Raw genomic sequence first — 27,837 nt, 5'->3', positions numbered from 1 at the left:
AGGTTCAGCAAGGACCAAGAACTAGCCTCTATGTGGGTCTAGGTGCAATAGTGCCAGGGAGCACTGACGAAGTGTGCATGCACACGAAAGCTTATACCAAAATAAAAAACTTAGTTGGTCTTTAAGGTGCTACTGAAGGAATTTTTTTATTTTGTTTCGACTCAGACCAACACGGCTACCTACCTGTAAAGGGAGCACCTGTGTTTCAGTGTCTCATGCAGATTCAGAAGACATGGATTGAAGTCAGACTGAACAGGGTGATTAACCTACTGTTGTGTCACAAAGTGGCACGGAGATTAGGGAAACGAGGCACCTGGAGAGGGGTTTTCTTGTGGGAAGCTGCCCTGAAGCCACAGGTTAGGCTGCAGTACTGTATTGACAAAGCAGATTATTTATGGAGGACCTGTACAAAACAAGGGGGGTCTCCTGCTCTGTGACATGAAAGGCCAAATGCCATGAGAGCTATAGGAAGACCATCTTTTCAGACCAACATCAGTTCTGCAAGAATGAGATACCATTTATGTAGGAACGTTTATATATAATATAAAGGGGCCCCTGACCATCAGGTCCAGTCGTGTCCGACTCTGGGGTTGCGGCGCTCATCTCGCTCTATAGGCCGAGGACGCCAGCGTTTGTCCGCAGACAGCTTCCGGGTCATGTGGCCAGCATGACAAAGCTGCTTCTAGCGAACCAGAGCAGCGCACGGAAACGCCGTTTACCTTCCCGCCGGAGCGGTCCCTATTTATCTACTTGCACTTTGATGTGCTTTCGAACTGCTAGGTGGGCAGGAGCTGGGACCGAGCAACAGGAGCTCACCCCGTTGCAGGGATTCGAACTGCCGACCTTCTGATCAGCAAGCTTTAGACTCTGCGGTTTAACCCACAGAGCCACCTGGGTCCCTCATATATAATATAGCAGGGTTAAATGTTTCCTTATTGAATTTACACAGCAATTTACACAGCAGCAAGTGGATTGCTGACTCATTAGAGTCCTTCCTGCCTTCTTGGTTGTTAATCCCTTTTGTCCCTCTTGAGAGAATACATAAGAATCTGAATGATAACAATATAAACTAGTTTACTGTCAGATTCATTGAGTACATACTTAGGTTACAATAGATATAAACAATATATAAGATATTAGTGAGTCCTAAAAGACTCCATCAGAGCATTTACTTCTTAACACTTCTATAAGCAGCAGCCTAACTGACCAATGGACCAAACTAACTGACACTTAGTGGCAGTTGGTCCTCTCTTAGAATGTTGGATTTGACTGACATATCCCACAAACCCCTTCTCAGGCAATACAGTAATACCTCGGTTTAAGTACGCTTCGGTTTGAGTACTTTCAGTTTAAGTACTCCGCGGATCTGTCTGGAACGGATTAATCCACTTTCTATTACTTTCAATGGGAAAGTTCGCTTCAGGTTAAGTACGGACTTCCAGAACCAATTGTGTACTTAAACCGAGGTACCACTGTATAACATTAATAAACTAAACAACTTTACTACACAAAGTCCCAGTTTTCCTTGTAAGCTCTGGAAACTTTCCTTTGTCAGAGGTTTTGTTAGGATATAAATCTATGCATTGTTTATGCTTTAGCCTGAATACCCCAAAGTCACATATGGGGTACCCACACAACATGACCAGTTCAAGAAAGTTGATATTGAATAATCATTGCTTTGCTACTTATCTTTGCTTTTTCCAGTACACTGGCATTAGTTCGCCTGCCTTCCCAAGTGATAAAAAAATTCCTTCAGTAGCACCTTAAAGACCAACTAAGTTTTTATTTTGGTATGAGCTTTCGTGTGCATGCACACTTCTTCAGATACAGTGAAATAGGAGTCCCCAGGCACTTATGTAGAGAAGGGGTGGGGAGGGGGTGGGGAGGGGGAGGGGAGGGGGGATCACTCAGAAGGGTGGTGGAAATGGGTGATTGACTGACTGGTAGCTGTTGATGACCGAAAATGACTGCAAATGGTTTTGCATGAAAAAGCATGAGATGGCTACTGAAGTAATTTTTTTATTTTACTTCAACCCAGACCAACACGGCTACCTACCTGTTCCCAAGTGATGTGTATCTATTTTCAGAGATACCGTTGAGGGAATCTTTTGAGAAGTTGGAGATGGAATTTATAAGTGATCCATGTTTCACAAGCCTACAGTAAGGTTGGTGGTAGTACAATAGCTTTGTAAACAAGCATTTTGGTTTTCCTGCGAATCTCCCAGTCCTCAGTCGGGAGAAAGCTGCACTCGCAGAGCTCAGGTGATGCTGGATTTCAGCATGTCAGCCCTTGTGGAAAGGTAGGTACCGGTACCTAGGTACCGGTAGAAGTGATTGATGCTTTCCAACATTACACCATTGAGTTGGATTTTGTGGCGCTGCAGAGGGGTTGTTTTGTGCTTGTTGGTGCAGCACTTTGTTTTTGTGGATGTTGAGCGATAGGCCTAACTTTTCATAGGCTTCTGCAAATATATTTAGGATGGTTCGGAGGTCATCCACCCTACGTTGTCATCAGCATATTGAAGCTCCATGACGGAAGTTATGGTATTCAGCCCACTCAAATTAAAGAGGTTTCCATCTGTTTGATATATGATTTCTACCCCGGTGGGGAGTTTCACTTTGACAATGTGTAGGATCATGGCCATGAAAACAATAAATAAGAGTTGGGGTGACAGCACAATCCTGTTTAACACCTGATCCCCCTGTGAATGGTTCACTTTGAAAGCCCTGGACCTGCCCTATATGCAGGCTAGGGAGAAAGACTGTCGTTTCTTTTTCCGATGCCAAGGTGCAGGTTTGGGGGGAGGCAGCCGGGCGAGCTGTCTTCTCCGCGGCCCTCCTCGTCGCACCTCCCTTGGTTCGCCCTGCAGCTGCCCAGGGAGCCTGGGCTGCCGCTGCCCATCGTCTCCCCGAGCGCCCTTGGGCAAGGGGCCGCGCTGCGCCCAGGCGCACTTCTTCGTCGCAGGGCTCGGCGCGGGGGGATTTCCCTCCCTCCCGCGGCTGCCCCAACGGGGCCCGGCCAGTTGTCCTCCGGCCTGCCCCCTCTCTTGCGGGTCGCTCCTGAGGCAGCTTCGCGCGCGCTCTCTCCGGGCGCCGTCCGCCTCTGCATAGCGACGGCGAGCTCCGGCGCTGCGCCCGCCCGGCGGCTCCCCCTCGGCCCGGTCCAGCCGCAGGGCTTCGTCGGAGCGGGCGGCGCGGCCCTGGCTCCTCCCTCGCCCCTCCCTCTTCCGCGGTTGCCGGGCTGGTTGGGCGCCTGAGCGAGGAGGAGGCGGCGGCGGAGAGCGAAGGGAAGGGAAGGGAGGCAGAGGCGCAGGAGCAGGAGCGGCGCGCACCAAGCAAGCCCCAGCCGCACCCTCCGCCGCCGCCTGCCCAGCGAAGAGCCGGAAGCTCCCGAGATCGCCGCTCAGCCGCCGCCGCCGCCGCCATGGTGAAGGTGTCGTTCAACTCTGCGTTGGCGCAGAAGGACTCCGCGGGCAGGAAGGAGGAGGACGAGAGCAAGGAAGGCAGCTGCAGCCAAGTGCTGATCTTGCCCCCCGGCGCCAAGGTGAGCGGGCGAGGCGGTCGGCCTGCTGGGCTCCGGGGCGGCGGCTCCGTCCGCAAGGCCGCTTCGGGAGGCCTGCGCTGCCTGGCGGCCCTGGCAGAGAGCGGCGCCTGGTTCCCGGAGAGACGAAGGAAGAGCTCGGGGCGGATCTAAAATGGCTGACTCGGGAAGAGCCTTCCGAGCTTCGCCCCCTTTTCTGTCGCGGCGTTGTTTTCGCCCGGCCGCGCTTGGAGCTGCCCCAGCGGCGCCTTTCGGACGCCGCCTTCCCGGTGCGGAGCTGCCTCTTGAGTCCCGGGGGGCGGCGGGGCCCACGGGGATGCTTAGTGGGCCTGGTCCGCTCCTGCATCGCTAGCAGGGAAGGAAAGACGGGCGTGGGCAGATGCATAATGCTCAGGTCGACGCGTCTTTTGCAGCAAGAGGGAGGAAGGTTCCCAGATGGGTAGTGTGTTGCCGGAAAAACAGCAAAAACAGATCTATTGTGTCGGAAGCTTTTCTCGGCAGGAGGCCGCTTCATGGCAGGCATTTCCTCCAAGTGCAACCGGTTTTCTTTACACCTATATTTCTGCCTGCTAAAAAGCACATTTAATGTAGCTAATGAAGTACTGTAGTCTATAATCAAGGAAAACCAATGTTAAAATTGATAGATTGGTCTTCACGTTGCCACATGATGGTCATATTGTACCAAATTGTGACGACATCTAATAAATCATTAGTTTTATGCAATGAATTTAATCTCCAATAAGGCAGTGGATGAGCCATTTTATTTCCTTATTCCCAGTCAAGCTAAAACTGTCTTGCAGCATCCTGGTTAGTTTATCATGATGGGACATGGTAGTTAAAATAGTCTGGCGTTTTCTGACTTTCTAAAGACTAAAAAGTTCGTATTTACACTTTATAGTTCTCTAAGCTGCAACTGCAAGTATGTACAGTACAGCATACATGTATCTACAGCAAAGAGGATTCATCAACATGAAGCTACTGAAACTTTCGCCATGGTTCCAAATTTGGTATTCCTAGCTTTGGGTTTAAGCAGTTTAGAAAACTGATAGACAATTGTTCATCAAAACGGAGGGGAAAATTATGAGATTAGTGAGGGTTTTTTTAAAAAAAGTTTTCCCTATCAATTGGCACAGTTAGATCTGCTCAGTATACTGTGTCCAACTGTCTATCTTCAGCTCCTCTAATATTTCTGCTGCAGTAGATATTTTGCAAAGTTGGTGCTATCATTTGATGTGGAAAAGGGGGGGGGGTTAGTTTGGTCTTTGTAATAGCTGTTCAAGGAGCTGCTGTTCCCCCCCCCCACCATTCCTTACATGGGATCCAAGATCTAAACAGTTTATTGTGGGGTTGAGGTAGGGGTGACCCTTTTTTATTTCCCTTGAGTTGTTGGTTTGTGTTATCCAGCAAGCGTCTAGCATTAAGGTAATTAAAAGAGGAAATCAAGCATACAAACTTTTCGGCTATGTTGATGTTGTTTCACCCTTCCTCTCTGACTCAATTTAATCTTGCTTCATAACAAGAGCTACAGAATCAACTGGGCAATGCAATCAGCTGGACTCAGCCAAAAGCAATCCCCTTTGCCCAAAACCTTTCACTGTCTGCCTTGCCTGGAACATTACCTGGAAAATGAGCAGATTGGATGCCTACACTTCTGTAGAGTGGGCCTGCCACTTACACAAGAGTTTGGTTATAGGGGTCCGTGCACAAAGGCAACCTCCAGAACTGCCCTCCTGTGAGGTAGGAAGCTGCATACTGGAGTCTGTGGAAGTCCTGGGAGGGTCCTGAGAGCTTTCCAGGGCCCTCCCAGGACTTCCACAGACCCCAGTAAGTGAGGTGGTGCCTCCTTTACTGGGCTTTGGGACATTCCCAAAGCACTCGCTCTGCCTTCACCAAAGTCGGGTCACTGAGGGAAGGAGGCATGAGGGCTCCAGCCTTGTTCCAGAGTCCTGGCACCTCATTCGTAAAGTCTGGAGACTGTTTACTGGGCTTTGGGAAGGTGGCTGAAGGATTTCTGCTCTCTATTCCAGAACAATACTTTTAAAAAGGTTCAGCTGTTTCAGAGATTTTTCCTGGGGGATGGAGTCTTAGCTGTGTAAAACTTACTCCAGATAACATGCAAACTACAGAGAGAGGCTTGATTCATTAAAACATCAATCACAATCAATACCAAAATACATTTTTATTAGCACAAGCTAAATGATGGATTACCTTGACTGGGCAGGCTAACAAGTGACCCTATCATTGCCATAGCATGGCTCAGATTCACTGGTCTCAATTAGGTATTTACATATTGCCAGGGGATTGTTGCGGCTGCTCTCGAGTAAAGACGCTCCAGTCTGCTCTGTCTTTAAGAGCTTTATTGTGCATACCATTTACAGTGCAGAGACATCAGAAAACATGACTGCCTAGTCTGATTCAGAACCCGGCAATGGCGCTTCTCTGTTTTTGCGCCAGCATAATAGTCTGGTGACCCCAAAACGCCACCCCCTTGCCCTACGTCTGGGTGCATGATCCAACGTGGGCGCCGGAAGGGGCTGCGTTCCTTCTCCCGTCCTTTGGCTGGAGCGTTGCAGTCTCCAACACCTTGCTGCGCTGCCCTTCCTCTGGCGAGCTGGGTCGGTGCAGGGGCTCTGACGCGCCATTCCGCTCCATTCCTCATTCCCTCCTCCTGACCCGCTGCTTGCGCTGTCACTGGGCAAAGTGCTGGTCAGGATGCCTGGGGGAGGGTCCCTGTAGGGAGTCCCCCGACACATATGATTGCTGCCAGGAAGTAGACTAGGAGTACAGTGGCATAGCAAGTAGATTTTGACCCATTTGCTGTTAATTTATTCAGTACAGTGGTACCTTGGTTCTCAGACTTAATCTGTTCCAGAAGTCCATTCCAAAACAAAAAGCATTCCAAAACCAAGGCGCGCTTTGCCATAGGAAGTAATGCAAGATGGATTAGTCCATTCCAGACTTTTATAAACAACCCCTAAAACAGCAATTTAACATTAATTTTAGTATCTTATTGTTTAGTCGTTTAGTCGTGTCCGACTCTTCGTGACCCCATGGACCAGAGCACGCCAGGCACTCCTGTCTTCCACTGCCTCCCGCAGTTTGGTCAAACTCATGTTAGTCACTTCAAGAACATTGTCCAACCATCTCATCCTCTGCCGTCCCCTTCTCCTAGTGCCCTCAATCTTTCCCAACATCAGGGTCTTTTCCAGGGAGTCTTCTCTTCTCATGAGGTTCACAGGGGTCCCCAAACTTACCCGGCTTCGGTACAGTGCCTGCAGCGCCGATCGCGCGGAGGACGGGGAGCACGCGCCTTGTGTGCATGCTCATGGGCCTCCTCAGATCTGGAAATGACACTAGCGCATGCGCACAGGCCATTTCAGGCCCAAAAGTGGGAGGAAGTATGCCGGAAATGATGCTAGCGCATGTGCGCAAGCTATTTCCAGCGCTTTTTCAAGCCCAGGAGTGGGCAGCCGCACAGGTAAGAGCGGGCAGCGGGGGTCGTCGTGGTCATCGTGGGCCGGATAAAAGAGGCCTTCGGGCCGTATGCGGACCCCGGGCTGTAGTTTGGGGATGCCTGCTTTAGTATCTAACGAGACTATTGATCCATAAAATGAAAGCAATAAACACTGTTAATGGTTCTCTTGCCTTGGCTGCTTTTATTTATTTCCGCAGTCGCACAATCAATCAATCAATCAATCAGTAGCCGAACTGGGTTCCACACAGTCACAAAAGCAAGTCACAAAAACGAAGTCACAGTCACAAAAATGAAAAAACTACAAAAACGAAAACACAAAAAATAGCAAAAACAAAAGCACCAAATATAAGATCCAAATATCACCTCAGAACAGAATACTTCTTTTGGAATAGTAGGGTGCAAATTAGCAGTGCAACACTAAAAACGGAAGCTCAGGATTCAAAGCGGAGCATGTTCAGCTTCCAGAACAAAGTTTGAAAACTGGAACACTCACTTCTGGGTTTTCAGCATTCGGGTTCCAAGTAGTTCGAAAAACCAAAGCGTGACTTCTGATTGGCTGCAGGAAGCTCCTGCAGCCAATCGGAAGCTGTGGAAGAAGGCCCGTCAGACGTTCGGCTTCCAAAAAGAGCTCACAAACTGTAACACTCTCTTCTGGGTTTGCAGCATTCAGGAGCCAAAATGTTTGAGAACTAAGCTGTTTGAAAACCAAGGGGTTTCTTTGGGTGGGGACTAGTTTGAATGATGTGCTGTGCTCCTTCCACACCTGTGATCCTGTGTATGGGGCAGAATATGTAAGAGGAAACAAGCCAAACCAGTTCCTTTTTTAAGGTTTGGCTGCCTATTTAAGTACTGCAATCTACCAGTCTAAAGAGGTTGCCATAGAAATAAATGGGTGGGTGTCAACACCCCACCTGGCTAGAAGATAGAAGTAGTAGCTCTGGTTAATTTGTTCAGGAGGTCCGTTCTTAACCTGAAACGGTTCTTAACCCGAGGTACTACTTCTGGGTTAGCGGAGTCTGTAACCTGAAGTGTTTGTAACCCGAGGTGTTTGTATTGGAGGCCGGCTGGCAGCTGGAGACACATAAAAATGTTTGCTCTGTGCTGGATTTTGGGGACTCCCTTGGAAACCAATGGGGAAGCAAGAGCTAGGTAATTTTAATCTGCTTCAGTATGTTAACTTTTGTTTGTTTTAAAGTAGGGTTGTGATTTTTTTCTTGATTTTACTGTGTTAAAGGTAAAGGGACCCCTGACCATTAGGTCCAGTCGTGACCGACTCTGGGGTTGCGCGCTCATCTCGCATTATTGGCCGAGGGAGCCGGCGTATAGTTTCCAGGTCATGTGGCCAGCATGACAAAGCCGCTTCTGGCAAACCAGAGCAGCACATGGAAACGCCGTTTACCTTCCCGCTATTTATCTACTTGCATTTTGACGTGCTTTCGAACTGCTAGGTTGGCAGGAGCTGGGACCAAGCAATGGGAGCTCACCCCGCCACAGGGATTCGAACCGCTAACCTTCTGATCAGCAAGCCCTAGGCTCAGTGGTTTAACCTGTGTCCTTTTTGTAAACCACTTTACTGTGTTACCTTTTTGTAAACCACTTTTAGGGTTTCGCAATCAAGCAATGTATGAATTTTATTAAAAAAGTGAATATAAATAAGATTTACTGCAGAGCTAATGCTGAGCGTCATTCAAAGAAAACCAAGCTTTGGGTAAGCGCAGGAACCCCTGGATTCTCTCACTGCTTAGAGATTGGAGTGGCACACAACAGTACATTTCCCTCACTAAATTCAGATTTTCCCAGTCTGAAGATAATCTGATATGGGAAGAAAATCAAATATAAAGTTGAACGTTGTCTGATAGTAGAGACCCTGGAACATATAGTATTGGCGGGTTCTTTTTCATATGTGGTGGTATTCCGTTGGTCTCACCCTCTCCTCCCATTTGGGTTTCACCAATCCAACAGAAAGGATGCAGCTTGCTCTTTTTATACTGGCTGTTGCTGAAGGCACATTCATAGCGATTGTTGTTGGTTTTTAAAATCTCTTTTGCACAGAACTGCTCTTGCATGAAACAACTGTATTTTTTTTTATTTTAAAAATTGCAGGAAATGGAGTCAGGAAAGGAAAATAAGGGGTGCAAGGAAGTGACAGACTATTCTGCAAGTAACGCCAAGTTCTTGGCTGCTTTGGAGTAACACACGTGCACACACACACACACAGAGAGAGAGAGTGATGTTAAATTCTTGAGAATAATCTTTTGGAGAATATTTTCAATTAATGAGAATATTAGAGAATTTTCATTTAAAATAGGAGAATTCACCATTCTAAGGTGATGGCACCAGTAAGGTTTGGTATAAGGAAACTCAGTAGTTAAATCATATTTTATTATTCCATTAGAACATGTACATGTTATAGGACAAGTCAAAAAATACAGTTGGCATGTTTGATACAAGTAAATTCAGTAATATGCTATCTTGTGCTTCTAATAGCTCTAACACTTAATAACAGTTTTGGTGACAAAAACACACCTTGATAAACAAAACTATATGTATACAGATAAAAAAGCCATTAACATTAAATATATTATCATTATATTATATTTCAGTATGCCAATCTCAGGTAAATGGCACCTTGTACCATTGAATGGCACTGCAAAAACCAGTTGGAGTGGACGCTCAGGTTGCAAACATGATCCATGCGGGAGGCACGTTTGCAACCCACAGTGTTCGCAACCCGCTGCGCTGCGCCTGCGCACACGCTGGTTGCGACTTGGCGCTTCTGCGCGTGCACAAAGCACAATTTAGCTCTTCTGCTGAAACCCGGAAGTAACCCATTCGAGTACTTCCGGGTTCGGCGTGGGACGCAACCTGAAGCGTCCGTAACCTGAGGTATGACTGTACTGCCACTAATGGGGCCCCCCGCTGCCACCGTGCCATCAGTGCGCAATTTTTGTTCTCATCCTGGGACAAAGTTTGTAACCCAAGGTACTACTTCTGGGTTAGCAGAGTTTGTAACCTGAAGCGTTTGTAACCCGAGGTACCACTGTATAGAAATGCCAGCTGTTTAAATCAAGGCCACCTCACATGCCGTTACACGTAATTGTATAGGCCTGGGTACTTTAAGTGTATATTAAAGTGTATATTAAAGCTACTTTCTGTAAAAAAAATCACACTGTATGGCCAAGGGTATAGAATTGCTAAGAATACACACCAAAATAGAAAAAAGGCTATTGCATATAGTTGAAATACATACAAATTCAAATGTTCATCAGGTTAAATGAATAGCATTTTTAAAACTAAAACTAAAACTTAAAAAAAAGAAGTTTTCTGTAGCTCACATTTCAGAACTGTCAATGGTGAAGGACACTGCCCAATCATTATTCATTACTTACACTGGCAATATCACAGCTTGACTTACAGTGCTACCTTGGGTTATAAACGCTTCAGGTTACAGACGCTTCAGGTTACAGACTCCGCTAACCCAGAAATAGTACCTCGGGTTAAGAACTTTGCTTCAGGAGGAGAACAGAAATCGCGGCACGGCGGCGCAGCGGCAGCAGGAGGCCCCATTAGTTAAAGTGGTGCTTCAGGTTAAGAACAGTTTCAGGTTAAGAACGGACCTCCAGAACGAATTAAGTTCTTAACCAGAGGTACCACTGTATTATTTACTAGATTTTTTTAAAAAATGTGAGTTGTAAAACTGGTTCTTACATTAGAATTTACAGTTTGTGGAGAATATTTTCTGGATAACTTTCTAGCAGAGAATATTCTCACCTCACCTCACTACACGCACATACCTTTGCAAATCTGGTACTGTCTATTGAAAAGTGTGTATATAAAAAAAGTAAATGTTTGAGTACCCTTGCTCTCTAGCTAGATTTATCCCTACAGGACCAGTGATGCAGCCAGCATAGCTTTGTGCATGTGAGCAAATGTCTTCGTAGCACAAGCTTGGAAGTGGGGGGTGGGCTACCTTGGCAATGATTATACTGCTTACAGAGATGTGACCAATTTTCAGTTACTTGATCTGCAAGACAAAGCAGGGCCTGTCTCTTTCTCTTTCTCAGATACTTGCAAGCATGCCCAAAGTGCACCTCAGGTTTCTGGAATTTAAGGAGCGCAGGGACATACCACATAATTATCTCTGTTGGTGAGCTGCTGACAAAAGTTGGTCAATTTGCCATGATCCTCCCCAGAAGTCCTTCCCCCCCCCGTTATATAGCAATTTCAATATTAAAAAATATACATGATAACAATTCAAAGCTCTCATACTAATCACTTTTACTTAGAAGTAAACAATGTATATACTTTGATTTCAATGAGTGTACTACTCTCTGATTGTGATTTAGTTTGGTATCACCCTTTACAAAGAACCACCAATCCATGCATCTATATGGCCTTATAAAGCTTGATGGACACAACTGCTTACTGTTTCCCTTTCTATATTTATAGGATCCAGAGGGCGTGGTCCCTATCGCACAAAGGAGGGCTTGGTGTTGGTGTATGTGTTTTGGATTAGCTTTTATGCTTGCTGTGGTGATACTTGGGGGTGCCTATCTGTACAAGTATTTTGCATTCCAGGTAGGTTGAATATATTATTTGTAAGTAGAGGTACCACTGTACTTAAATGAGTAAATACTTTAATTGTTCTCTTGGTAGTGTTTTGACAATTTTCTGCTGGTTACCCAACTTTAACTCTTTTTTAAAAAAGGTGAAGGGAAAATCCCCAACTGCTATCCCTTGTGTAAAGGTAAAGGTAACGGGACCCCTGACCATTAGGTCCAGTCGTGACCGACTCTGGGGTTGCGGCGCTCATCTCACTCTATAGGCCGAGTGTTTGTCCGCAGACAGCTGGTCATGTGGCCAGCATGACAAAGGTGCTTCTGGCGAACCAGAGCAGCGCACGGAAACACTGTTTACCTTCCCGCCGGGGCGGTCCCTATTTATCTACTTGCACTTTGATGTGCTTTCGAACTGCTAGGTTGCAGGAGCTGGGACCAAGGGATGGGAGCTCACCCCGTCATGGGGATTCGAACCGCCGACCTTCTGATTGGCAAGCCCTAGGCTCTGTGGTTTAACCCACAGCGCCACCCGGGTCCCTTGTATACTTAGAGTTAATTCACATGGTAATTTTAATCTTTTCATAAGGAAAGTTCTTGCATTTAACATGTATGGCCAGGGACCATCAGTTTTGGGGGACTGGTTTTACTTGCCAGCCCCAAATCAGTTGTTGTTAGGACACTTTTTCCCCCAAAGCTAGGTCTCTGAAACTTTGCATGAGCTCCAGGATAATAAATCTGCTCCTCTTTCCAGCTTCAAGCTTGGAATTGAGAGCTGAAAGAAATCTTCCCCCAACAAATTAGAGATAGAGGGAGGCTAGAGGTTTCTCCTGCATCTCCGGCTAATGGCTGCTGCAAGCTCAGCTACGGATAGGTGCTTCAAGCTCAGAACTGGGAGAGTTGAGACACTGTCAGGCACAGATGCAAGCCTATGTACCGTATTTTTCGCTCCATAACACACAGTTTTTTCCTCCTCAAGAGTAAGGAGAAATCTCTGTGCGTGTTATGGAGCGAATGCCATGGCTCCGGCAGCGGGATCCCTCAGCTGTCGCTGCAGTCGGGAGCTGACGGATGTCCCCGCCGCCGGAGCCATAGCTCCCGCCCGTCCCTCCTCGCTCCTCCCTGCTCGCTGCCCCCACCTGTCGCGCTCTAGCCGGGAATGGAAGCGCCACCCATGCAGGGCAAAGCAAAGAGCGAGCAAGGGAAGCATGTCCCTTTAACCCCATTGGGGCTGGGCATGCCTGTGCCGCCACCGCCGCTTCCCGCTTGCCAGCTCCGAAATGGTGGATGCGCTCTTCCAGCCTCGGCGCGTCCACCATTTCGGAGCCTGCGAAATAAACTTTCCTTTATTTTCTACACTGTTCATAGTTTCATTTTTAAACTGTTAAATTTTATTTTTAATCTAAATTTTCCTGTTAAGAAAATAGGATATAAAAGGTAATAAATATTTATAGCAAAGCTTTCAGGGCATTTTGCTAAAACACAGTTAAGTTAAATGTGATATTTTATTACTTAAGATTTAAGAACATGCAAGAATAATAATTTTACCCCACCCATTTTGCTGGGTTGTCCCAGCCACTCTGGGTGGCTTCCAATTCATAAAAGCATAATAAAAATCAAACATTAAAAATGTAAGCTCAGGAGATGTACAGGTGAAACTCGGAAAATTAGAATATCGTCGAAAAGTGCATTTATTTCAGTAATGCAACTTAAAAGGTGAAACCAATATATGAGATAGATGCATGACATGCAAAGCAAGATACCGTGTTTCCCCCTTTTTAAGACACCGTCTTATTACTTTTTTTTCTCAAAAAACCACAGGGTGGCTTATTTTTGGTGGGATGTCTTACTGGTACCGGTATTTTTATTACGAGTCTGAGGGAAGGGAGGTGTGTGCGTCCCTGGTGCAGCCCTCTCTCCCCGGCCCTGGGATGTTCGCGAAGGGCTGCTCTCTCTCTCCTCCAAGGTGGGGACTCACTTAATAGCAATCTGCTACACTGGAGCTTCTTAAATCTAAACCAGTATAATGGAATCTATCTGTGTGATACAGTCCTAGCAGTAGCCTATACCTAAAGCAAGTAAGGATCTCTACCAGCCAGCTGCCCAAGACTGCAAGACTGTCTGAAGTTCCAACAACATAGCACTTTGCAGTGCTATCACTGATAGCAAAGAAGCTACCTGCTGAGAACAAAGAAGCCAGCTAAGCAGCAATTAAGATTGCTGACTTGGTAAATGGTAGCAATTGAGAAGCAATTGAGCCAGCGAGGTGAGGAAGCACGTGTTGTTAGGACCGGCAGTTTAACTTTTGTGTAAAGCAGCGTTTAGCAGCTCCTTTTAGCAGCTCGCAAACAGCGAAGGAAAAAGTCCTTAATAAATAAATAAAAGTCCCCAAGGCAAGGACTGCGATCCAGACTACTTACAAATCCTTAAAGGGGCAGCTCCACAGACAACCAAGCAGCATAAGGTAGAAAGAAAACTGCAGCAGGATTTTTAAAAGGCTGCTTTATGCCCGGTAAAAGCAATGAGACAACAATCAGACACGGGAGATTCCCGTTAAGAGGAAATCAACGTGCATTGAATGGAAGGGAATTTAGGGAAAGGTGGGGGGAAGCGAGAGGTGGGCTGTGTGTGTGTGTGTGTGTGTGTGTGAGAGAGAGAGAGAGAGAGAGAGAGAGAGAGAGACGCAGGGGGGGGGGAGAGAGACAGACGCGCGCACGGAGGTCTCTCCCTAAAAGGGAAAACAGCCTTTGCATTCTTCAATCGCCCCTCTTTTCTTCCTCGTGCCTTCATCTCCTCCCCACCCCACTTTTCTCCCCTTCACCAAGTAGAGCTTACACAGCTTGGCTAAAAAAATTATTTTTGGATCTTTTTATTTAAAAAAATGCTCTCAGAAACGGGGAAGAGAAATCACAAGGCTTCGGCAGCCAGCAGCTACGGCTGTTCGGTGCATTTTTACAAGCTTTTAAAGGAAATACGTGTCTGTGGAGCGACAGCAAAATGGGGAGAGATTTTTAAGGGGGGAGTTGGCTGGCAGGAGGGGGGTTATTGCTAGTGGGTGAAGGGTCTATCAGTATGTCTTATTTTCGGGGTATGGCTTGTATCGCGCAATTGCTTAGAAATCCTGCTATGGCTTATATAATGACTACGTCTTAAAAAAGGGGAAACACGGTATGTCAAGCCTTTATTTGTTGTAATTGTAATTATTTGTTGTTAGGCAGGCCAATTATAAATGGAATGTAATTAATGAAATGTAATAGCGATGTTTATTTTTGTTTATTCTTGTATTGTTGTAACTATTTGTTTTATTGCTGTGGAATTTCCAAAAGAAAGCATTTGTAAAAATTAAAGTAAAAATAATAAGTTGCATTACTGAAATAAATGCACTTTTCGACGATATTCTAATTTTCCGAGTTTTACCTGTAAGTCTAGGTTTGAGAAGAAAATCCATAATGTATGTCTCTCTATTTTCCCAAACCACTCCCACAGTGTTTTTAATTGACTTTAAAACTTCCAGATATTTTAATTGATTTCTCCCCAGAAATTTCCTGTCTCTAGCTGGACACATGAACCTGCCTGGGTTACACCTGCTCTTCACACTCCGCTTCCCCTCCACTATCCTTCTTGAAATAGCTTTGAGAGGAAAGTGGAAATAGCACTTTAGTGCATAAGGAAGGGGCCTGGTACATATTAACGGTTTAAAGGTGATTATGAGTGCCTGAAAGCTTGCATAATATTTGCTTCACTTTTAACTTTGCCTTTTAGGAAAATGGCGTTTACTTCTGTGGAATAAAGTACATTGAGGATGGCTTAACATTAAGTGAGCCGGATTCAGGTGCCCCAGCTCCCCGTTACCAGATAATTGAAGAGAACATTCAAATCCTCAAGGAGCAGGAGGTTGAGTTCATCAGTGTGCCTGTTCCAGAATTTGCTGACAGTGATCCAGCTGATATTGTTCATGATTTTCACCGGGTAAGGACAGTCTCATGGTAATTTCTTGCCATATGCTTGTTTGTAGCCATTGATTGTTTGTGTTGACTTTCAAAAGTGGGCTGCAGGGCTGTAGTTCAGTCCCTGACATCTCCAACAGGGCTGGGAAAGGCTTGCACCTGAGACCTGGAGAGCTGCTGCCAGTCGGCATAGACGAGGGTGGGCAACGTATTTTCACCTGAGGATCATATTTGTTCCTGACCAGTCCTTGAGGCTGCATGCCAGGAGAGGGCAGTGCCATCAGGAACAAGGCCACTGCTCACATGCATCCACAAGTGACACAAAAGCGATGCAGACACTCAAGCAGCACACACCTACCAGCTTTGAGATGGCAGTTTCATACCAGGAGTTATTGTAAAACACTCCAGCTGTCTTCTCTACCCTTTCATGATGGAACTGCCACTCCTGATGAGTTCATTGAAGATCCAGTGCTCAGGCTGTATTGGAAATGATGCCCTTTTCCAATAATGCTCCGATACTGACACTGATTGCTGAACGTTCTGGCGCAGAAGTTCTATTCTGAAATTGGAGAGAGGCCAGCATGGGGCAGGTGAAGCCAGAGGAGGACCACTAGCTACTGACAGTTGACAGAACTTGTTGTATATTTGATTCTATTGCCAATGCCACAATGCATTCAAAATCAGGGAGTGTCTCGAGCCCAGATAAAAATGCTCAGGCCGTTCATCATCCTTGTGTAGTAGAGAATATTTGAGATAGCTGGACTGATGATACGATTCAGTTTAATACAGCTTCCTATGTTCCTGTGCAATAACATAGTTGCAATAACTGCAACCACTGAACATGTTCTAAAGCCTGTCAACAACAGGCTTTTTAGGAACCTGGGGTTTGGAATGTGGCAGGTATGGAAATAGGAATTTTCAGTCCTTAACAAAAGTCCCGATTTTCTTCCCTAATTCATGTCCCAGACAAGGAAATGATGGATCCCAAACAGGAAATGATGGACCAAACAGGAAAGGAGGAGGAGTGGCATTATATATCAGAGATGTGTATACCTGTGAAGAGATCCAGGATTTAAAACTTCAAAGCCAAATTGAGAGTATCTGGGTCAAAATTAAGGAGAGAAAAATAACAGTGATCTCATTGTGGGAGTTTGCTATAGACCCCCGAGCCAAACTGAGGACACAAATGGTGCCTTCCTGGAACAGATGGCCAACCATTCAAAAGGAAGTGAGATAGTAGTAATGGGGGATTTCAACTACAGTGGTACCTCGGTTTAATGAAGTCCAGAAGGCTGGACTTTTCTTAGTGCTAGTTTTGTTTTATCTGAAAGGACATTACAAATAATATACAAAGGCAGGCATTCAGCAGGAAAATGAAGTAGCCAGTTAGAATGATTACTCATACATAATTTTGTATGTTTAAAATTATTAACATGCTATTTGTGACATCTTCTCATCAGAGACTTACAGCTTACCTTGACCTCAGCCTGGATAAATGCTATGTTATTCCTCTAAACACATCGGTTGTTATGCCGCCTAAAAACTTTTTGGAGTTGTTGATCAACATCAAGGTATGATTAAAATTCATTTTTGTTTTTGAATATAATCAGGCTAGAACATTAAACTTTCATACTGGAGATATAAGTGTATGTAAACATGAAAGAGCACTTAATGTACTACAGGACAGCAGAATGTTGTAACTTCTTTAGCTAAATTTTTATTTATAAAGTTTTTCATTTCTTTTACTATAAAGTCATTTTGAGAATCTAAAAAATAATAATTACACTGTACACAATTCAAAAGCATAAATTACATTGTTTGAAGAATGTGGTTTATATGTGGTCTATAATTAGTTAATTTTTACATTTGTTTATGCATTCAAACCAATTGAATGTTGTTAACAGCTTCTAGCATATTGTTCAGCAACTATTCTATGTGATGCTGTTCTGTTGACATGGCTGCTTTTCCATTCCTCTCTTTATAGATGTTTACTGAGTGGAGTGCTATCCCTTTAAAATTTTATCTCCTCACGGGAGCAACTGAAATGTGAAGGTGTCTATCTTGCAAGGGAGGAGTTGCCAGGGAAGAGTGGTGTGGGGAAAGGATCCTGTTGCCAAGCACAGTTGGGAGTGAGGTGGTCTTTGGGGAATGCACCAGCAAAGGCCACGGAGTCCTGCAAGCAGTTGACTTTCCAACTGCTCTTGTCTCGTGACTTTGTAGGTTGGCAAGCATTTTGAAAGTAGCAGACAAACAAACATGGCTCAGCCAGGTTGGGACATAACTCCAAGTGAACAACAAACCATGGCTTCAGATTATGGTTTGTTGGCAGAAAACAAAGCATGGTTAATTTGCTGGGCAGGTTTCAGTTGATCACATAAGCTATAGATCAGCTACGCAAACTATGACTAACGTATGTTAACCAGGCCATGTGGATGGAGTGCACTCAGCTGAGTTTTGCTTATGCGGTGCTCTGCTGCAGGAAGGGGAGGCAATTTTCACTGATTCCTTCTGCAACCTCCCCCCTGTCCCTCTTAAGAAGTTGTTTTGGGAGGTTAGGGGAATCGCCTGAAATAGCATAAGAGGTGGTTCTTGAGGCTGAAATGGAATCAGCAAAAAATACCCCTCCTCCCCTTCCTCCAGTGGGAGCCTCCTCTGGATCAAAGCCCCATCCGTTTATGGAAGGACAACTCAAGGTCCAGTCCTTTATCCCTTATCTGTAAATATTAATACCATTGTGAATTTTGACATGTACATTGTCGTTCATATGAGACCAAACCCGACTATTTACCAGTAATGAAGCATAACAATGAACATTGCTTGCCTTCTAGTGTATAAAAGATCTAAGTATATCACTAGAATTAAAGTCTCGATCATATATAATAGATGAAGATGTAGAATTGCTATAGCTCATTTCCCCTCTATATTCTTAATTATTTAATTTATGAATCATCTTCAATATGTGCACCTACCATATTTTTTTTGTCCCATAGGACGCACCTGACCATAGGATGCACCTAGTTTTTTAGAGGAGGAAAACAAGAAAAAAATATTTTTCTTTCTTTAATTGTCTTAGGCTCTGGGCGGGCTCTGGCTTTTGGCAGGGCTCTGGCTCTCGTATTCACTCCATAGGACGCACGGACTTTCCCCCTTCCTTTTTGGGAGGGAAGAAGTGTGTCGTATGGAGCGAAAAATATGGTAGGTGCACATATTGAAGATACCATAAATACAGCTTAAAATAATTTTAAAACAATATAAAATGAGCATCTAAGGCAGTAACTTTCTCACCTAGCCTGTCAAGGCTGGTCAGAACAAAAAGTCTTCAGTTGTTTTTGTAAAGTACAAATAGTGGATGCCTGATGTATCAACAAGAATGCTGTTTCACAGAATAGGGGTAGTCACACTGAAAGCAATGCTTGGAGCTATGGTTGACTAGGCTTCTGATATATTTGATATATTAAGGAGAAAAACTGCCTTGCAGAACACAGTGACTTACTGAGTAGATAAGAGATAAGGGGGTCTCTGAATCTTAATACAGATTATTAATATTAGTTTTTTAAAGTAATCTTGTCCTGAGGGCCATTTTTGCTAGTAGCCCAAACCTTTCAATTTAAACTAGAGTTCCTCATTATGTCCAAATTGAGAGAACTGCAGTTAACTTTAGCCATGGAAGGGTTTCCATACGTCCGGAATTTCCTGCAAATATCCGGAATACTCCTGTCTCTAGCTGTGTCTGGGTGGAAATCGGTCAAAGGTCTGGGAAAATCCGGATGTATGGCAGACCTTGTCGGTAGTGCCATTTTTGCTTATTTTCTTTAAAAAGAATTACGTAGAAAGCTCAACAAAATTGGCCAAACCAAAGCAGAACAACTTTGCTGTCTGGATTTTCACTGTTTGAAATATGGCATCCCTAGCTATGGTTATTTTCAAAAATAGTGTTATAGTGGTAGCATTAAGCCAAAAACCTTTCGGCAGCTTTGAGAGATCTTATTGAATATATTAACGGGGCAAAAGTGCCACACTCCTTAACATTAGTGTTGGCAGAAATATATGATACAATAGTTATCTATTATTATTTATATCTACTGTTCATCAAAATTTGATTCACCATTTCTCCTCTATTATGTTTCATTGTTTTCTAAAATGTGCAAAATTGTTGAGTATTTTTTTTAAAGCAATTTCCTTTTACCTTCTGCAAAAAAGTCCCTCCCCTCCAACACACATTCTGCAGAACTGAATTTTCTTTTTCACACAGCAATTGTAAAAACGACTCATCTGGCATCATTAACATTATTGAGACTATACTGTTGCACTTTTATTTGGGTTGATGTAGGCGGGAACATACTTGCCTCAGTCCTACTTGGTTCATGAGCAGATGATAGTTACTGATCGTATAGAAAATGTGGATCAGCTGGGCTTCTTCATCTATCGCCTCTGTCGTGGCAAAGAGACCTACAAATTGCAGCGCAAGGAAATGCTGAAAGGTATGGTTGGCATGTGGATGGGAAAAAGAAAGGTACCTCAGCTCTGTTAAGGGTGATGGCCCTCCTGTTAAGTGCCATATAAAATAGTGAAAGTGTAGCGTCCCAGTGCTCTGTATTCATATTGTGATAGTCTGAGACATCAGTGCAACTTTGCTGCAGTTCAAGTGGACTTGCATGCATTTGTTGGCCCTCATGCTAAACAGTTACATTCTCACACGGCAACTCTTAGCATTGAAGGCAGTTTTTTTTTGGTGCCATTGAATATGTTTAACCCAGTGTTTCTCAACCACTGTTCCGCGGCACACTAGTGTGCCGCGAGATGTTGCCTGGTGTGCCGTGGGAGAATTACTTTATATATAGTCAATATAGGCACAGAGTTAATTTTTTAAACATTTTCTAATGGTGGTGTGCCTCGTGATTTTTTTCATGAAACAAGTGTGCCTTTGCCCAAAAAAGGTTGAGAAACACTGGTTTAACCTCATGCCTTGTGCGTTGTTTTAATATCAGTAATTGCATGTTTAGCACTGGTCTGATTCAGAGAATATGCTTCACTAAGAACTGTAATAATAAACGTATAAGTGGAATGGTAAACTCATGGACCAAATACATAAAACCTATTTCACATGCTACTTGATTATTTAGTTTAACCAGTTTGCCAGTTTGAATCATGCTACTTTTATGCACCAAGCACTTTGCATAAGATTTTACAACAATGCTTTCTGAGCAGAGGGCTGCCTATAACTGACTATCAGCTAATAAAAAGTCACAGGGAGCCTCTTTGAAGGCCCAGCATCCATCAGCTGGGAGCAGCTCTAAAGGAGGTTACTGTAACAGTTCCAGTTACGGTACCTCCTTTGAACTTTGGCATACACCTGGCACGTCATTGTGATGTCAGGTGTATGCCAAAGTTCCCACCCTCTCAAAGTTGGGTGTGGGGGAGATAAGGAGCTGGCCTGCTGGCCAGACCCAGTTCCCTATTAATGATCTACAGCAGGGGTCCCCAGACTTACCGCGCAGTGGGCCGGTGCCCGCCGCGCCGACCGCGCGACGGGCCGGAGGGGAGGGGAGTGCGCGCGCAGCGGGCCGGAGGGCGGGGGGAGTGCGCGCCCGTGCGCATGCGCACACGCACACGGGCGGGGGGGGAAATCGCCGAAAATCGCTTGTGCGCATGCGTATGGGCCTCCCCCGACCCGGAAGTGCATCGGAAATGACCTCTTCTGGGTCGGGAGAGGCCCATACGCATGCGCAAAATGGATTTTCGGCGATTTTTTGCCCATTTTTCTGATCGTCGCCGCGCCGCGCGCCGTAAGAGCGGGCGGCGGCAGCGGGCGGCGGGGGTCGTCGCGGGCCGGATTGGGAGGCCGATTGGGCCGCATCCGGCCCGGGGGCCGTAGTTTGGGGACCCCTGATCTACAGAGTCTCCAGTTTGACAGAATCCCTCACAACAGTTTTCACAGGAAACAAAAGGCAGCTATCTTAATGAAAAAAAAAAATCTTTACATTCTATTCACTTTTCCACGACAGGAATACAGAAGCGTGAAGCAAGTAATTGCCGAAAGATTCGACACTTTGAGAACAGGTTTGTCATGGAAACACTCATCTGTGAAGAATAGACATACTGTTGTGACTGAAAATACACACATTGACTCCGCCCTTTATATTATGTGCAGTGATCTTTATTTTAAGTCATTTATGTAAGTAGTGGACAAGGCTTTATAGCTGAATGCCAACACTTTTTATCTTACAATAAACCTTTTTAATGTTTTCCCATCTTTGAAGCATGGTGCCCTTTTTATATGTTTGAATAGCTGCTATATAAAGTCTTAGTTGTTAGTGCATCTCATGTAAAAAACCTTTAAGTAATACCAGGTCAATGATTTATCCCATCTTAGAGTAAAATTGGAGAATAATTCATCTGAATTTATAATAAAGAATACATGCACAAATGGACTGCAACTCTTGAGATTTTTAATAGCATATTACTTGCAATGTTGGGGAAGCATTGGGAAAACAATTTGTAACAAAAGTGCAATTCATTTTCTTTTTTAAAACTCATTTAAATTTGATTTCCAAGTCGCTGTTCTAGTATAAGCATCCGCTGTAACTAAGTTAAGCAGTAACAGAATGTTACCGACGTGTATATATGCTCTGTATGTGCTGTGAAAATAAATATTACAAACCTGTTTGTCTAAATGTTTTTGTAACTTTATGCGATTTTCTTTATGTGGACAGTATCTCTGGGAATGTTTGAATTGCAGGATTTGAATGCTAATAATATTTTAGAGCAGACTTGAGACTAAAGTACTATAAATCACTGTATAGATTAACAATAGGAACCATTATTAAATGGGAATTCCTAACAAGTAAACATAGAAAATTGCTTCATGTTCTCAATTTTGTTTGTCCTTTTTCTACCACAGTTAGTTACTTTACCACAGTTGCCCCAGTGAAAGGGCCTTGCAGGGTTGCCAGTTGTGTTGCTAGAATGTGCTCCAAAATCATCCAAGTGACCTCAGTGAGCATTTCAATTTAAAATATTCTGATTATTTCTATTTAAGTATTTTTATTCATTTACTTGATTGGGGAGGGCAGCTGTCCTGTGGCTACGCCCATGTCAAAGTAGTCTGTGTCCACAGCATTCCCCTGATCCACCAAACTTGTAACTATCCAAAAAAGAAATGAGATTTGTCTGTGCCCACAGACTAACTGTTGAGATTGTCTAGGTTTTTCCTTACCACCTTGTTTTCTGTCTTGGGTTGCAGCTCCCTCCTGATATCATTTATTATGTTATCACCAGGATGGGCATTATTTTCTTTTTGGATGGAGGCAAAGAAGGGTGGAATCTACACACACAAAAACTGCTCTGAAAATGCTTTTTTTAAAAAAAGTTCTTTAAAATACATGGAATTTTCCATAAGGCTCATTATCGCCATCTAGTGTCACATTGTATATTGCACTTAAAACACACTTAAAATGTTTTTTATTTGCAGCTGTATAGCTGAGTCCTAAGTGTTGAGCATTTCTGCCTTCTGTCACCCAATAGCATTTCTTTGTCTTCGCCATACAAATGACTTACCACTTTCTTGTTCACCCTCTTGCTTCGAACACAGGCAAAGAAACCTTTTTTATTTTTTACATCTCTTTCAAGCGTGAGCTCATTCTGAGCTTTAGTCTGGCTGACCGTCACCCTGCAACTGTTGGCTACTCGTGTGATTTCCCCTTTCTTCCATTTTTATACATGCCCTTTTTAAATCTCAGCTTTAGATGCCTCCCACTTTTCTTTCTTGTTGTCATTTGAGGCTTCAGTATTTCACCTTTAAGAAACTCCCATCCTTCTTGAACTCCCTTCTCTTTGAGTATTTCTGACCATGAGATCTCACTCAGTAGCTCCTTAAGCTTTTTGAAATTTGCCGCCTTAAAGTCCAGATTGCATGTGTGACTAAATGCAGCTCTCCCTTGCTTCTGAATAATGAAACCCAGGACTTTATCACTCCCTTCTAAGTTTCTGAATAGAGTGCAGGGATTCTGCTCCTGGCCCCTGCATGCTCTACCCTGCCCCTGTTCTGCCTTCTTCCTGGTCCAAAAGTACCCACATGTTGGTGGTCACACATCAATGGGGTGCACACAAAATGATTGCCACCTTTACTTCCTCAACTTCATCAGTCAGTTCCTCCTTATTGGTGAGGACAAAGGGGGAGTGAAGCGTTCAAAAAACGATTTCTCCAAACTGAGTGGGCGGTAAAAACAAGTGCAAAATGATGCATTTTGGCGGGTGGTAATTAATGTTACAGATGTGGTGTCTGAACTGGTGGTGATGGATCAGGAATGAGACCTTGGAGTGATGGTGGATAGCTTGATGGTGTGCAGCAGCAGCAGCTGTTAAAATGGCAAGTTCCATGTTTGTGATCAAGGAGTTGAAAATGAAACTGATGCACAGTTCTGGCCCCACGTCACTTCAAAAGGTACATCCAATGAAGCTGAATGTGGGAAGATTCGGGGCAGAAGGAATAAAGTGTCTCTTGGCGCAGCGTCCGACTCGAGGACCCGCTTCTTCCCGCTGGCCAAAGGCACGCCGAACCAGGCTCTCGGTGCCACGCGCTTCCCCGCTCAGAGCCGCCGGACGGGAGCCGGAGCCCACGACCTCCCGAGGCTCCCGGGCCGCCCCGGTCCTGGGGAGCCCGGCATGCTTTGCAAGCGGCAGCGCCTGGGCGGTGTCTTTCTGCCCCGGAAGTGACGCAGGGGGCGGGAATCTGCCGGAAGAAGGGGCGGGAGCCGCGGGCGCCGGTCGGAACCTCGTCTGCGCTGGTCTCGCTGTGGGCGGTGGCGGCGCCCGGGATGGCGACCCCCAGGAAGACGGAGGCGCCGCCCGCAAGCCAGGCGCCGCCGGAGAGGGACAGGTGAGGCTGGCGGGGAGGGCGCGGGAGGGAGGGAGGGAGGCTCGCCTTGGCTGCTCTCTCTCGGTCTCGGTCTCTCCCTCTCCGAGGACAGCGAGAGGCGGGGCGCGCGGCGTTTTCTCTCCGGCCGAGCCTCTCCGTTGTGGCGAAAGGGTCCCTTCCGCGGCAGGAGGAGTCAGGCGGGGCTGCGCGGGGTCCGGGGGGCGAAGCGTGGAGGATGCCCGCCCGTCTCCCTCCTTCGCCCGCCCGCTCCTCTGGCGGGACTCACGGAGGCTCACCTGCGAGCGACCAGGAGAACCGCAGAGAGAGAGAGAGAGAGGACAGCGCTGTTCCCTCGTAAGTCTCTTGAGGCTGATGGAAGTGGCCCTGCAGCCTGAGCAGGTGTCCTGAAAAGGAGGACGAAGTAGGTGAAACAGAGAAAGGAAACGGCAACAGGGACACCAGGCATCAGGAACTTGGCAAGTGGATCTCTCTCCTCTCTCTCTGTCCGGCAAGGAACTTTTATTCTGACCCAGTCCTGCCCTAGGGAGTGAGGTGAGGATTCACCTGGCATCCCTGCTCCCTCCAGCTCCCACTTCCACCTCCACCAGACTCCAGCTGTCTCTTCCTGGGCCCCCAACTGCTGCTGCCATCACCATCCTGGCAACTATTCACTTCCCCACTATAGCTGACACCTGCATTCCTTTTGATCCTGGTGACGTCTGGAATGTCATAGAGATGGGTTAGAAAACGAATAGAGTGCCCTTGCTCCATCACTAGAGGTTTAGTTAGAGGAAGATGGGACGTACAGTTGGCCAGAAATACAGATCTTATGAATGACGTCTCATGCCTTTCTCCCACCAAATGGAAATGGATAAAATTAGTGTCTAATCAGAAAAGCATGTTCTGGCCCAGGCAACACATGTAGTGCTTCAGGGGGAGTCCAACATGGCAGCCATATTTTTGTCACAACCCACCTTGGGTACCAGCCCACTGGCTGAGGATCTGTGCCTTGTCCTGAGCATAACCTCCAGGACTTTTATCTTTTTCTATCGTTCTCCTTTGGCTTGGTTTAATCAGACATGAAGGGCAAGGCTTGCAACAGCACATTGTTAGGTGCATAGTCACAAGCACCTTCTCAGAAACTGAAATGAATCCCATAAAGCGTGATGTGATGAAGCATTGGAAATCTCACTTGGCGCTGCATCAGTCATTGATACATCTAAATTTCAAAAATCGGGTTAGAAGCTTTCTTGTGATCCAATAGTACTTTTTGTTTATTATAGCTATCATTTTGCACAAAAGTTACTAATTTGGTTTTGGGATCATTGAGACCTTAGTTGCATCTGCAAATGTTTGCAAGGAATTTGCACGCTTACTTCAAAAGGTAGCCAGACTTAATGGCAGCTCTCTGTGCAAGACCTTTCTTTAGATGACTGCTTGTTCTATTCGTGGAAAGATTTACAAAATGAGTACAGTAGAGTGTTGTCCCAATAAAACACCCCCCCCCAAAAAAACCCCAAAAAACATCCAAAAACTAATTACAATCAAATGGTTTCTGATACGTATTTGTAGATTTTAATAAACTGCAGCTGATGTTCTTTAATGTATTTACCAATAATTGTATTTAAACTTTTAGTCAAAATCGTGGTCCACATTTTGTAATATTGGTTTAGGAAAGCAGTGGGTTAATAATACTCTATTCTAGAGAAATAGTGGGTTTTTGTTTTTTTAACCTTCTGTTTGACTTAATCCCTTTTTGAGGAGAAAATATTGCATTACTTAATTTATTCTAACAAATCATATGATAATCCCTTAATAAATGTTTTGTAATATTCTTCTGTCAAACCATCTGGCCCTGGTACGGTGCAATAACTTGATAACATTCAGTAATATTTCCCAGGTTTCAGTATCTGTTGCAGGCTCATCTGCACTGTACATTTAAAGCAGTATCATACCACTTTAAACAGGCATGGTGTCTCCCAAAGAATCCTGTATACAGTACCTGAAAGAGCATTTCCACCACCAGTTCCGAGGGCCTTCTGGTGGTTATTGCAAGAAGTGAGGTTACAGGGAAGTGAGGTTGCAGAGGGCCTTCTCGGTAGTCGCACCCTCCCTGTGGTACACGCTCCAATCAGATGTCAAGGAAATAAACAACTATCTGACTCTTAGAAGACATCTGAAGGCAGCCCGAAATAGGGAAGCTTTTAATGTGTGGTGCTTTACCGTAGTTTTATCATTTGTTGGAAGTCGTCTAAAGTAGCTGGGGCAACCCAGTCAGATGGGTGGCATATAAGTAAATAAATAAATAATCCCCATCCTCATCATCCTGGGAACTGTAGTGGTTTAACAGTTAATCCTTCCCACGGAACTCTCGAATCCATAGCTCTAAGCAATAGTGCAGTTCAGCTGCAGTATATAATTTGTGTTTCTTGTTCTGGTGTAGAGTACGAATACTGTTGATAAAAGCTGGTTCATTATGTGCTGAAGTTTCTGCAATACTGCATGGTCTGAAGAATGAACTTTATGATTGGCCAAAGAATCCTGATACTCTTCATCCTGATAAATGAAGAATAATCCATAACCCACCTTAAACTTACACCCAGACACAGCCTGCATTCCTAGAAAGAGAAGATGCAACAGATCCAAATAAAGGGAGCAAACCTTTAGTCTTCCAAGCAAGCCAGCAAAAATATTATTATGAGAAGAAATGTAAGGCAAAGCAAGAGGGATTGCTTTACTGCTAGAACCATTTGTTTTTGAGAAACAAGATCACAATTAGAAGCCCCTTAAATCATCAGCCAGCACAGGAATCAGCAGCAGAAGCCCCACAAGCTTGTTTGCAAACCACAGCATGTCTCAGTGAAGGATTGGAGGGGACGGGTGAAAATCAGTCAGATTTTGATACATTTTTCTTCCTTAGGCTTCCATTTGCTGAAACAGCCTTTTTTGTCCTATGTGATGCTTTGCATGTGACAGACAATGTGCGAGTAACCGCTTGGAAGACATATGAAAAAGTGTCTCTGGATGGAGTTGTAGTAAGTATATGATTTGTTTCTTAACAGAATAATAGGGACCCAGGTGGTGCGGTGGGTTAAACCACTGAGCCTAGGGCTTGCTGATCAGAAGGTCGGCAGTTCGAATCCCTGTGACGGGGTGAGCTCCCGTTGCTCGGTCCCAGCTCCTGCCAACCTAGCAGTTCGAAAGCACGTCAAAATGTAAGTAGATAAATAGGAACCGCTACAGCGGGAAGGTAAACAGCGTTTCCATGTGCTGCTCTGGTTCGCCAGAAGCGGCTTTGTCATGCTGGCCACATGACCTGGAAGCTGTACGCCGGCTCCCTCGGCCAATAATGCGAGATGAGCGCGCAACCCCAGAGTCGGTCACGACTGGACCTAATGGTCAGGGGTACCTTTACCTTATGTTAGAATGTGCTCAAGATATAAAATAGTTAAGAAGATTGA

General features: G+C 45.1%; 2 protein-coding genes across 3 annotated transcripts in view; both read left to right on the top strand.

The window, feature by feature from the left end:
• The first annotated feature begins 3,266 nt into the window (after positions 1 to 3,266).
• ITM2B (integral membrane protein 2B) lies at positions 3,267 to 22,193 on the top strand. Its single transcript, XM_035139992.2, has 6 exons — positions 3,267 to 3,544; positions 11,466 to 11,594; positions 15,335 to 15,541; positions 16,980 to 17,090; positions 19,850 to 20,000; positions 21,525 to 22,193. The coding sequence occupies exons 1-6, from the start codon at positions 3,425 to 3,427 to the stop codon at positions 21,611 to 21,613; spliced, it is 807 nt and encodes a 268-aa protein (XP_034995883.1). The 5' UTR covers positions 3,267 to 3,424; the 3' UTR covers positions 21,614 to 22,193.
• A 2,058-nt stretch (positions 22,194 to 24,251) lies between these two features.
• RB1 (RB transcriptional corepressor 1) overlaps positions 24,252 to 27,837 on the top strand; it is a 55,122-nt gene continuing 51,536 nt past the window's right edge. For both annotated transcript variants that reach the window (XM_035139875.2, XM_035139895.2), the window contains exons 1-2: positions 24,252 to 24,397; positions 27,297 to 27,411. In XM_035139875.2, the coding sequence (XP_034995766.1) occupies positions 24,336 to 24,397; positions 27,297 to 27,411 (177 nt within the window). In that variant the 5' untranslated portion in view covers positions 24,252 to 24,335. The remainder of the gene's footprint in view (positions 24,398 to 27,296; positions 27,412 to 27,837) is intronic.

Source organism: Zootoca vivipara, chromosome 1 (assembly GCF_963506605.1).
Source record: "Zootoca vivipara chromosome 1, rZooViv1.1, whole genome shotgun sequence".
NCBI lineage: Eukaryota > Metazoa > Chordata > Lepidosauria > Squamata > Lacertidae > Zootoca > Zootoca vivipara.
The sequence above is the reverse complement of the archived record's forward strand: the minus strand, read 5'-3'. Positions and strand labels throughout refer to the sequence as shown.

Bases quoted from the DNA above. Each gene is read 5' to 3' on its own strand.
- ITM2B (XM_035139992.2), top strand. From the start codon at position 3,425: ATGGTGAAGGTGTCGTTCAACTCTGCGTTGGCGCAGAAGGACTCCGCG. The intron at 3,545-11,465 runs GTGAGCGGGCGA...CTATATTTATAG, and splicing joins TCTTGCCCCCCGGCGCCAAG to GATCCAGAGGGCGTGGTCCC. The intron at 17,091-19,849 runs GTATGATTAAAA...GGGTTGATGTAG, and splicing joins AGTTGTTGATCAACATCAAG to GCGGGAACATACTTGCCTCA.